Below are 13,307 nucleotides of genomic sequence, written 5' to 3'. Positions count from 1 at the left end.
ACTGTATGTGTTAAGTGGTTGTGGTGGTAGATAATTGCAGACTGACTATATGCATTAAAAGATTGTTGGTATATTTGGAGACTGACTGTGTGTGTTATTATTGTGTCTTGATTGAGACTTTTCTGACTGTGCTTAACAGCTGTAGCAGATACTTGTTGGAATCTTTGCTATCTTTTATGTGTAGTCTTTTCAGCTGAAAATAAGGATATCTTGACTTCTACCTTTTCTATTTGTATCATCTTGTCTCCTCCACTTGCCTTATTTCTCTATCTAGGACTCAAATGGGCATTAAAAACAAAACATGTTAGAAAAAGATGCAAACTTAGTGGAAAAGTAGGTTGAGATGGATCTAGGAAGAGGTGGAATGATACCATGATAAAAGATAAATTGTATAAATGTCTCAAAGATCTAATAAAATATTATTCTAAAAGATTTAATCTGTGTAATTAACAAACAAATGATCTAATGCTTTTCTTCAGACTAAATATTTTTCCTTGGCAAAATGACACTCTAGAATTTGCCACTAAAATACAAGAGAGCAACTGTGTCAGGTCATTGCTAAAGGCATCAACATTGCATATGTCTTAGTAAATGCTCTCTTGAACATGAGTAAGTGTAGGGTTGTGTACTTTTCCTCACAGCAGCAATTTCCCTTATGCTTTTACTTTACTTACTTTTTAGTTTTAAATACATAAATGTGTAAACATATAAACTAATTTGTTTAGCCACACAAATTTCATTCCTAGGCTTTGACTTTATTTTTGGTAAGTCACTTGAAAGCCCTCTTTAGCCTCATGTGAAAAGTAACTATTCTCAGCTCACAACTCAGTGTCTTCTTTTGTTTCTTAAAGAAAATGATAAATATGTCACAGATTAATGAAAAGACACCTTGGATATTGAAAACAGTATTGTAAGATCACATGTAAATTGAAAAAGTAAGACTAACTACAGTGCGAGGCCATTACAAACATGTGTCACATAGGTATGAATACTCCATGTAACTGGATTACATTATGCTTAGATTAAGGAGCTAATGTGGTATAGTCTATGATACATTACTAGTTGCTATGTGGAAAATGTTCTTGAAAGTAAGAGTTTGCTTTGGCTGTTATTCTACTGAGTCTCGTGTACTTGGCAGACTATTCAAATTTAAGCTACTAATTTATCAATAATAGTTTTGTACATAAGATGGTGACATTAGAGGAACATACAGAAACACAATGTTAACAGAGGCAAATAGTTTGAATTAATTTGGCTCTTAGTTTTTCTTTCAAAGTTAGGATGTTTCAAGATATACACTGACATAATATTAATGTGAATCAAAGAAAGGACTACAAGCATTCATGAATGAATGGAAGAAAATAGAAAAGGAATCCAGAGTTCTTCATGAGTCCATACAAGCAATTTCCACATGTTCTTGTCTAAAAAAAATAGTCTGCCTAGTCTAGTCTAACGGTCTGTCAACTTGGAGATATGATAAAGTTTCTGCAGGACTGTATTATTAATCTACAGGCTGAGACAAACCAACTAGTCTTGCAAACTGGCAGCGCACAAGAAGGCATATAGACTATCCACAAAGACATGAACTTGAGTTTTTCTGAGTGGATCAAAGAGTATGAGAGATTCTTACCTTTTAGTAAATACATGGAGAACTTGCTCTCTTATCTGCTTTGTTCTCACACCATAAATAATGGGATTAAGTGAGGGAGGAATGACCAAATAGAGGTTTGCAACTAGAATGTGAATGTAGTGTGGTATGTTTTGTCCAAATCGATGAGTGAGGAAAGAGAAGACTGATGGAATATAAAAAACACAGAGAACAGCAACATGAGAACCACATGTGCTCAGGGCTTTTAACCGTGCTTGCTGAGATGGAAGTCTGAAAACTGCACGGAGAATATATCCATATGAGATTACAATAAAGACAAGATTCAAAAGAAATAAGGAAACCACAAAAAGGCCATACACTGCATTGATATGGATGTTTCCACAGGACAATTTTGCAATGCCCATGTGTTCACAGTAGGAATGTGCTATTATATGAGCTTGACAAAATGGTAGGCGGTAAATGAGATAGATAAATGGACATATAAACAAGGCTGGACGGATTACAACACATATACTGATGCCCAGCAGCACCCTAGATGTCAAAATGGCTGTGTAGTGTAGTGGAGCAGAAATGGCTATATAGCGGTCAAAAGCCATGGCCATGAGAACCTCAGCCTCCATGCCAGTGAATGCATGGATTAAAAACATCTGAGCTACACAGCCACCAAAGTATATTTCATGAGCATCAAACCAGAATATGCCAAGCATACGGGGCACAGAGGCTGTAGAAAGGGCCAGGTCGACAGAAGAAAGGATTGCCAGAAAGTAGAACATGGGCTCTCGGAGAGAACGCTCTGTCTTGATAACTACCAGAATTGTGGTATTTCCCATTAGGGCCACAAGATAAATACAGCAGAAAGGCAGGGAGATCCAGGAATGGATTTCCTCCAGACCTGGGATCCCAACGAGGAAAAATGTGACTGGATGGGTGAAGCTCCCATTGTGGGATGCCATGCCGCAGTGGTCAGAAGAGGTGGAGATCTTTCTCCTGTTGGGAAAAAATGAGGGAAACATATTCACACAGAGAGTGGGGGGAGTGAGGAATGAGGAAGGGGGTGGGAGGGAGGGAAAGGAGGAGGAAGGGAGAGGAAGAGAACACAAAATAATAAGAAATTGATAAAAAAGGTGAAAGAGATGGAAAGGTTAGTGCAATTGTTAACAACATATACACAGTTGAATTCACTTTTACTATGATATACAGCCTCTTGCAGATTTGTGCTCACTCATCTCTTTAGACATTTGAATGATTCTTACCATGTTCATACTGCAGGTTTTCATTTATCTCTGAGCATATGCACTATGGTAAACTCAATGCAGATTTGTAATAATTAGACCTCTCTTCTTCCTTTGGAATAAAATTACAGAAAGTGATTTCATAACTGGAATTTTCTCTGCAGCAAGATTTAGTATATATAAAAGAAATACACTACAGAGGAAGTAAAAAATACAATAAGCAAAAGCAAAGTATACTGAAAATCAGTCATAAATTCAGGCATGTTAAGTCTCAGAATGTAAATTCTGATTTCTCTGTATGGACCATTATAGAGACACATGGATGAGGAAGGATCTTAGCATGTACTTCTCATATGTCTCTCTAAGTACTGTCTCATCTACTCACCAGACATCAGCAGCAGATTTATTGTGGTCTTCTGCAAAACCTCCAACAGCATATTACTTAAACTCTTTTCTGAGAAGTACCCAAATACTAATTTATATTATGTATCAAGCATTGTAAGGATTTGTCTAAAAATGCATCCCATTTTAATCTCGAATTGAGACTTAGTTCTGGGACAGAATCCTCCGAGACAGCTTATGCAATCCTAGATACTTCCCTGGAAACAGAACAACAGTGACAAAAAAATAATCATTGAAGCTAATTTTTTAATCTGTATCATAAATACTATTCCCTATGGAAAAATACTAAGAATAAAATGAGATAACACAAGCAATGAAGATAAACTGGTAACTTATAGGTATGAAACTCATGTTGTGGTATATTTGTGTGAAAATGTGTATGTTTATAGATATATGGATATGAAGTTCAGGATTTACCAGATAATAATATATTACAATTTTATTCCAGAAGAATATAGAAACAAAATTCTAAGACTTGGGTGTCTTACTGACCCCAGATGATTACAGTAGAAATTCTATGGCATTCAACTCAATAAAATTACTACATCTTTACTGGCCTTTGTTACTTTACATTCATAAACATATTTAACCTCTTTTACCTAGCAAATGAACACAAATTCAACCTATCTACTTAAAAGATCAAACTTGCTACCTGTTCTGCACACAGATCCATTCTTTCTATGCTACATTCAAACTCTCTACACAGCCAGATCTCATATTTTTCTTCAAGGTCTAGTCAAGTCTCCTCTTTAACCCCCCATATCCACGAACCTCCACAACCTGCCAGATTAGACTAGTTCCCACATCCAGAGCCCTTTACTAATCTAGCCACCATTGAATACACTATACCCCATTTCTAAGTTTCACTCAGGATACTTCCTATCAACCCAAAAAAGGACAGGCCCTTTCCAAGTCACATCCAATCTTTCTACCACACCAGATCTACACCTATGCTCCAGGTTTTGAACAGGAAACACATACAGGACACTCTGTCCATCTGCCCTCATTCCACACAAGCCATACCCAACATCTACGCCTACCTGACCTGGACATTCTCTCTTCTGCTTCATCCTACCCTGTATATATCAGATTTAGAATTAATAAGAGAAATCACATGCCCAGATATGATTGTAAGATTACAACATGAAATGTCAAACCAGTTCCTTCTCTTCAAAATCAACAAGTCCTATAGAAATGGTTACAAATGAGAATTACTTAAATGAATTCTACAATTGTCCCATCAAAAGACACTATATGAATGGATAAAGAAACAAATTCAAGGAGATGGTGATGCACTCCTTTAAGGAGGCAGAGGCAGGCAGATCTCTGTGAGTTAAATGACAGCCTTGTATACAGAATGAGCCAAGACTATGCAGAGAAACCTTGTCTTGATGCCCCACCTACAAAAGGAACAAAATCCTTTTCATCAATTGTCTATGATAAACACATATTAGCTTTTTGTTTTTAACCTTTCAGTAGCCTCTATGAAATAGAGAATATTTAAACAGGAAAATTGTCGTAGCATATCTCTTTCAATAAGTGCATTATTATTAGGAAAACCTAAAAAGTGTGATTGAGAAAAGTAAGAACAAAAACTGATGCAAAAATATACTATCAAAATAAAAGGTCAGTGCAAGGAAGACTAACAAATGAACTATAAATCATCACACTTTGAATTGGTTGAAAATTATTTCAAAAAGGAGTAGAAACAAACACAAACAAATATAAATGAAAACCAAACCAGCAGACAAAAGACCAATTAGGCAAATAGCACAATGAAACAAAAAGTCCACAAAACACCATTTGGTTCATTTTGCATATATACATTTTTTATTATGATAGAAAATAATTTAGATAGAAGTTGCTTTTCTGAAATCTGCTGAGATAACTTGTAGAAACAAGAAGCCTAAGTAATGACAAAATTAACTAATTACTATGGTTTTATTCTAGGATAAGCGTCCGGAGCAGCAAGATATCTAGACACACTGTGATCCCCTTTCAAAGAAATTTTCATCTGGGAATTGGTGGCATACGCCTTAAGTCCAAGCACTTGGGAGGCAGAGGCAGGTGAATCACTGTGAGTTTGAGGCTAGCCTGCTCTATAGAGCTAGTTCCAGGAGAGTTTCCAAAACAATACAGAAAAACCCTGTCTCAAAAAACAAACAAACAAACAAACAAAGAGACATTTTCATTTTTTATTTTCCCATTTTATTGAAAATCTATTCTTTTCTCAACAATATATCCTGACTACAGTTTCACCTCCCTCTGCTCCTCCTAGTTTCTCCCCACCACATCTCCAATTCAGATTCATTCCTTTTCTTTATCTCATTAGAAAAGATTGGCTTCTGTGATGTAAAACAAAATATATAACAAAGTAAAATAAAAGAAGGTAAACAAAATTGAAACATCAAAGCTAGACAAAGCAAATCAACCAAAGGAAAAGAAATCCAAGAGAAGGCACAAGAATCAGAGACTCACTCATTAATATATTCAGTAGTGCCATGAACATTCTAAACTGAAAGCTATATTATATACTTAAAGGACCTAATAGAGACCCATATAGTCCCTATGTGTTCTTCTTCATGCTCTGTGAGTTCATATGATCTTTGCTCAGGTGTTTCAGAGGGACTTGTTCTCCTTAAGTTTTTTTTTTTTAAGGTTTTTCATCTGAATTTCCAGACAGTTTATAAACTCTCAACTTCAGAATAATTAATTTTTGTTTTTTGAGACAACGTCCCATGTAGCATAGGCTAGTTTTGAACTTGCTCCATTGCTGACTTTGAATATCTGGTTTTCCTAACTTCACCATTTGAAAGCTGTGATTTCAGGCATGTGCCATCACATACAGCTCATTTAATATTTTAATGAGCTCCAACCACTCTAGTTTATCTTATTAAAAACAAAACTCTATGATCAGGATATATTATGTTTTTCTCAATTAAAATATTTCACAGGTAGAAAGGAGAATATAAATTACTCAAAATAGTTCCTGGATTCATCCAAAGCTCAAGATAGCTACTGGTTGCCAATTTTTAGTTGATAAAGAACAAAAGCCATACTGTTTTAATCTCTTTATCTAGTTAGCTGTCTGAAATGGTTTTACAGCTTAGGCAGGGAAGCCTGGCTGAGTAAAGGGAATGACCGCAGAAAAGTTCTGTAGAACGCAGTGTGGAAATTGAAGAAGGATGTTTAGTCTTGTGACAACTGTGGAATCTGAGTCAAAAATAAAGCACGTCTGGCGATAGCCTGTTGGCTTAGGGAGTGTCTGCCCAACCCTGGAAGCTATTTCTTTGTTTTCTGTTTGTAGAGATTTCTAGCCTTGTCCTAAAAAGGAAAGAGTTGAATGTCTACAGCATAAAGCACACAGCTTTATTCTCCTTTTGCCATTCATCTCCTCATGGACATTTTTGCCTCTGAGAAAATGGCAACCTTGTGTTAGTTCAACCTTGTTACTATATAGATGCTTTTGCTTATGTGGATGCTTGCTTGCAGACCTTTCTTTTTTTTTTTTTTTATTTAATTTTATATAACAAAGTCCAATTAAATGAAAACAAACATTTACACATAATATTTGGGAATTTGGGCGTCGTTCTTTCCAAACTACTTCCTGCTGGTAAGGGGCGCTGTCATGTCTCCTTAAGTCTTATATCCAGCCCCACTCCCTCTTAGTCTCTTTCTGCCCCCTCTTCACATGATGCCATGAGCTTGAATGGTGGTAGTTGTTAAAAAGCTGTCTATTCATAGTAAGTCTCTGTCTCTCTCAATCTCTCTTTGTCTGTCTGTCTGTCTGTTTGCTTGCCTGCCTCCCACCTCTCTGCATAATATCTGGTTGTGGGTCATAACATTTGTTCTATCTGATGCAGGAGGAAGCTTTTCTAATGATGGCTGAATAAGGCACTGATCTGAACATAGCAGAGTATCATTAGGAGTCATTTCATTTTTTTTCCTTTTAATTTTCAGACCACTACATTTTTTAGACCATGATGTTTTTGTAGAATTTGGTTTTACCCTAGGTTTCTGGACTATCTAGTCTCTAGTTCTTGGTTATCAAAGCAATGTCAACTATGGGTTCCATGTCCTTGAGTGGGCCATAAGTCAAATAAGACATTGGTTGGTTATTCCCAAAAGCTTTGTGGCAACATTGCCCTAGTATATTTTACAGCTATGACAGATTGTACATCAATGTTTTGTGACTGGGTTGGTGTATATATTTATTTTGGTAGGCTACAAAGTACTTTCTCATAACAAAACCTCTAGAAAATATGGTTGAAGGTTCTATGTTGGCACCAAGGTCATCCCCAAGTTCAATGAGTTGTGTAGGTTTTGTCATTAGCAATGGGGCCTTGCCTTCAGTTTGTGAAGAGCAACCTAGTGGATTGTCCACAGGCTGGATTGTTTAAGGATTTCCATGGGACCTCTTTAGCTAATAACTCAGTTTGGTGTAAACTAGTACTAGTACTAATACTAAAAGTTTTGTTTGATGAAAGATGACAGCCAACTGGGACATCTTCACATTATTTGGAGAGTTCATTAGGATTGCCTTCATATATTTTAGCAAGTTTTCAGTGCACTTGGTTTCCTTATGAATGGCCCCCCAATATTAGCTATTTCTTCTTCAATACCCCCATCAACCTCTTCTCCCCCATTCCTGCCCTGATACTTCTGTTCCTACCACTTTCTTCTCTGCAACTCCTACTTCATCCATAAAATCAATTCCATTCCCAGGATATTTATGTATCCCCTACCCCCAGTCTCTTCATATACACCTAACATGTCTAAGTCTACAGATTGTAACTTGGTTATCATTTGTTCAATGGCTAATATCCACATAAGTAATTATATACCATAATTATTTGGAAGATGTCTGTGTTACCTCCCTCAAATTGATTTTTTTCTAGTTCCATCCATTTGCTTGAAAATTTCATGGTGTCATTTTTATTATTAATACTCCACTGTGTAAATAAATGTACCACATTTTGTTTGTCTATTTTTGTTAAGAAACATGTAAGTTGTTTTCAGTTTATAGCTATTAAGAACAGCAAGAAACATGGTTTTTTAAAAAGTGTCTGTGTGGCACTATGAATTGTCCTTTGGTTTTATGTCCAAGAGTGGTATACCTGGATATTGAAATAAGTCAATTCCCATCTTTCTTAGGAATCACCCTAATGATTTCCACAATTTCTGTACAAACATGTCCTCCCATCAACAAAGCAGGAGTGTTCACCTTATTTTACATTCTTGACAATTTGAGATGCCACTTCTTTTTATTGGTCTTAGCCATCCAGACAAGTGCAAAATGCAATGTGTTATATATACCCAAGGAATATCATCCCTCCATGATGAAAGATGAGATCATGTCCATTTACAGGAAAATAGAATCATCTGGAGATAAATTTAATCAAGTCAATTCCCAAAAGATAAATATCAAATGTTTTCCTTCTTTGATAGTTCCTAGAATCTATATACATAAAATTATATACACATGTTATCAGAGTAGAAGCAGAGTAATCTAGGAGGCAAATAATAAAAATGAAAATGACAGAAGAAGACAGGATACTATCAGGGGACTATGTTCAATACATACATTATAAGCATTTTGTTTAAAAGAGTCCTTCTGAGGCTTAAGCAATCCTGCTGGGAATCAAGCTGTAGAGAGTTGAATTTTGCCTGACTTCTATGCTTCTGGATTCTGCTGTTCCCTGAGATGTTGGTTTTAAGTAACTATATGTAGCCTTCGCATCTCAAATTTCAAACCTCCTGTGGTTTCTCTTTTTATCCCCATGAAGAAATCATCCTACTTTCCTGCCAGTGGGAGTCAGAAGCAGCTGGAAGATGTCCATAATGACATCAAATGGAAAATCTATAAGTCTTAAGACAACAGGACTTGCTCAAGAACTCATCTTGGTCCACACATAAGGTAAGGACAGCACAATAACTCTCATTATGTCATTTGTGACCATCTCACTGGAGAAGGGAATGAAGATTTTACTTAGAGTAGTTGGTTACATGAGCATCCTTGTGTAAAATTTCCTTGGGTTGATGGACCCATTTAGGTTTATGGTTCCCATCCATACTACATTGACCATTCAAGCAATGGAAGCTATTCTTTGATATATTTGATAGAAACTAAGACGGAGTTACAATTTTTCCTAAGAATGGATAGTGTATGGCTTTTCTGTGTACTCTGGTATTTTAGAAGACTGATGAAGGATAGTAATAAGCTGTAGCAGTGTATATATTCAGCAGATCTCATACTTCCAAAATGTAGGTTTTCTCATTTTCAAATCATTCTTGCATCATTATGTCTTTTATTATTTGCTGATTTGTCTTTATATGATTTGTCTTTATATGATTTTAGGTATAATGTAGAGGTTTAGGTTTTGTAATTATTTGTTTTATAATTCCAGGTTTGCAGCTTTGTGGTACAACAGCTTTGAAAAAAAAACTAACTGTAATTACTTTTTCTATGACTTTTCAATAATACTTTCTTTTTGTATTGACCAGTATATGTTACGATTCATAAATGTCATTACCTAAAGTTGTCTATGTCATCATTAGGGTTACCAGCCACCATATATTAAAACTGGGAAAGAAATGGGATAATAGCAAAGTATAGTCTAATAACAGGTTAATTCATATTGTTTTATATCATTCATGTCAAAAGGTATATCATGGTTTCAGGATTAAACAATTTATACATCATTGATTTTATTCTTCTCCAAAAGATTATCTAAATTTCTTCTATGTTACCAAACTTTTCCATCAGGCAGTCAGAAAAAACAAACAAACAATTAAGAGTTGTAGAAATAAATTTTGTTGGAGAATAATCCATCATATCTTAAAATTAAGTTCTATAATCATAAAATGTTAATGCAATATTTTTTGAGGATTCCTTCTAGATATGCATGGTTTGTGATCATAAATAATTGCTTATCTTAGAATTATATTGAAAGTATGTACTCTCTCATCTGTCACTTTCCTTTTCCCTATTGCTTTATTATAAAATGGCAAAGGAGAACTATCATTTTAACCAACAATAATCTCTAGAATATTAAGTGATAAAGCATTAACCAAACATAAATCAAAATCTAACAAAAAGTAGAAGGTAGGTAAGTGCTATATATTAAGGACAGCAGGACCAAGTGCCAATGACAGTTCAAGAAACCTAGAAAAATAATGCAAAGGTAATAGGGGAATAGAATCTTCAGCTCTGCTCACAAGCTATTAAACTCTTTCATGTATGGGTAATCCCACCAAGAACAATGACATGTGCTTATTGATTTCATAGATAGAAAACTAGACCATGTATACAAAGAGGAGGAAAGCAATACTTTTCAATAGGTAGCTTAGTATATTAATGTTTTGAAAAACAAGAGAAACACCATTTAATACACAATATCTTGTTTTATGGTTTCTGTCTGATGAATATAAACATCAGTTTTCCAGAGTAGGAGGCATTCAAAACAGCTGGACAAAGCAGCCTTACAGACTACAGCCAGGATTTCTGAATCGTCTTCGAATTCCCCATGACAGCGCCCCTTACCAGCAGGAAGTAGTTTGGAAAGAACAATGCCCAAATTCCCAAATATTGCCTATGTTTGTTTTCATTTAAATGGACTTTGTTATATAAAATAAATAAAAAAAGAAAAAAACTGTATCCATCAGATTGGCTTATGAGCATGTCTGTGGAACATTTTCTTAATTGATTATTGATGTCAGAAGGTCCATCCACTCAGGGCAGCACCATGTCTAAACAGATGAACTTAGAGCTATGTAAGAAAGCAAGCCAGTAAACAGCATGCTTTCATGGTCTCTTCATCAGCTCCTGCCTTTAGGTTTGAGTTCTTGCCCTGGCTGCCCACAATGATGGCCCATAACTTGTAAGCTGAAATAAACTATTTCCTCCTCCAAAAAAAATAAATAAAATAAAAAAAAAATAAACATCAGTTTTCAATGTTTACTTTCTCATTGTAACACCAAAGTGAAATCAAAGCATAATGAATATGTTGTTACTATTTTAAAAGACAAGCATAATAATAGAGGGAAATTAACCTAGTGTATATTCCATTTCATCTATCACCCACTTTGGAGTCCCAAGTTGGATGTGTGCCCATATAGATTATGCTTTATTGTTTATAATGTGCTCAATATAAACTTGCTTATATCATATGCACGTATCCATACATGTTAAAAAGTTTTGTATGAATACACCAATAACAATGGAATACTAATGTTAACTTTACATGATGTTTTTATTAATTTATAGAAGTATTCTCTTAAATTATGCTAATAACATAAAATTGAAATTATATCTAGTTATTTTGAAAGATTCAGTATCATTTATTGTAGATATTACTATAATAATGACTCACGGCTTATAGTTTTATGTATACATATGTAAATGATAAAGTTCCACTTAAATTAGGTTATTGTCAAAGTATTATTTAATAATAATGGTCATCCATTTTCACTTAAAAGCCATGAAAGATTTTCTTAAACACTGACCTTTAATCCTAAACTCATATTTATCATAAAATGTCGTATTTTAATTAATAGTTTTAGTATTGATCTTGACATTTTGTGATTTATATTAGTTTTAATTTTCATTTAATGATTGAAGTTAGGGTTCAACTCACTTCAAGTATAGTTATGGCGCATTTACATTCACTATAGTGTGAACTTTTTCCACTCTATAACCTTCCTCTACTTTCTACTAAGAAAAATGTTTACTTTGTATAAAAGTAAAAATAAATGCAAAGGAGAGATTTTAAATATACCGTGTGTGTGCATTTAGTATGATATTTATTCTTCTTTTTAATTTTAGCTTGTTTGTTCAGTTCAAGGCCACTCTGACCTACCTACACAAGAGTGAAGAGTAACAAATCTCAGGCTTTTGATCCTTGCCCTTGGAATCACATGCCTTTAATTCCAGCACTAGGCAGGTGGAGACAGGAGGATATTACTGAGCAGAGAAAGGAATTAAAAGAAAAGGAGAAAGGAATTCAGAGTGTTTTGCCTCTGAGGATTGTGGGGACAGGATTACCATTTCAGCCAGGTAGAGGTTTGGTTCCTTTGCTTCTATGATCTGAAGCTTGATATAATTGGTGAAATAAAGTAGATTATTGAATCTACTTCTAAAAAGTATAGATGTGATTGTATACAAATGTAAATTATTGACTCTACTTTAAAAAAGCAACTACTAGTTTTAAATATTTTACATTGGATTGGAATTTTGTATATTGTATACAAATACTGTATATTGAAACAAACTATAGATTAATTTGTTAAAACATTACATATACATTTCTAATATTGTCCAAATTATTGTACCTATGCAGCTCAATCATCAATGTAACACAAATTGCTAGTTCTTGAGAAATATTAGTGCCAACTATATAAGATACTAAAGATATGGAGGTGAGTAATTAGCATGGAATCAAATGATACAAGAGAAGCATTCAGATAATGAGAAAAATCAGAATGATTTGGAATAAAATACATGTAGAGTCAACTTAAAGGAGAGAATGTTGTCTATCTAATTTGATAAAAAAAATCATAGGAGCTGAAACTACTAATTACAGTGAATTTAATGTAATAATCACTGTCCAAGATAAAGAGTGACACTACTTATGCAGTCAGTGTGGGGCCAAGAGGAATGCTGTGTGTGACTTGATCAACTCAGTCCTAATGCATTCCTTCTCATAGTCTTGACATCACTTTTAATAATGGGCAGAGTTTCTTAAATCTCTTTCCAATCATTTTGTAATAATTAAAACATTTTCTAAATTATTGGTTTTCCTGTCACAATGGCCTAAATACTATGTCAACTGGAATTTACTAAAATTAATTACTATCATCTAAAAAATTATAAATTCTGTGTGGAACATCTCCTTTTATTTCTCATGTAGGACTGTATTTGACTAATGTTTATTCTTCCATATCTATGGTTCTCATGTATTCATTAATTTTGTCAGTTCACTTTTCTTTAAGGCAATATAACACATCAGTGAAAATATAGAGACCAATATATAGAAAATGGAGGTTAAGTTTGTTCACTACCTGAA

The 13,307-nt window shown here is 34.5% G+C and overlaps 1 protein-coding gene across 1 annotated transcript; it reads right to left on the bottom strand.

Moving 5' to 3' along the window:
- Positions 1-1,626: 1,626 nt before the first annotated feature.
- LOC127228046 (olfactory receptor 52J3) lies at positions 1,627-2,562 on the bottom strand. Its single transcript, XM_051192484.1, has one exon. The coding sequence runs from the start codon at positions 2,560-2,562 to the stop codon at positions 1,627-1,629; it is 936 nt and encodes a 311-aa protein (XP_051048441.1).
- Positions 2,563-13,307: the final 10,745 nt, after the last annotated feature.

This window comes from Phodopus roborovskii, unplaced genomic scaffold, assembly GCF_943737965.1.
Source record: "Phodopus roborovskii unplaced genomic scaffold, PHOROB, whole genome shotgun sequence".
In the NCBI taxonomy this organism is placed as follows: domain Eukaryota; kingdom Metazoa; phylum Chordata; class Mammalia; order Rodentia; family Cricetidae; genus Phodopus; species Phodopus roborovskii.
Note: the sequence above shows the minus strand (reverse complement) of the source record. Positions and strands in the feature narration are given on the sequence as shown.

Bases quoted from the DNA above. Each gene is read 5' to 3' on its own strand.
- LOC127228046 (XM_051192484.1), bottom strand. From the start codon at position 2,562: ATGGCATCCCACAATGGGAGCTTCACCCATCCAGTCACATTTTTCCTC.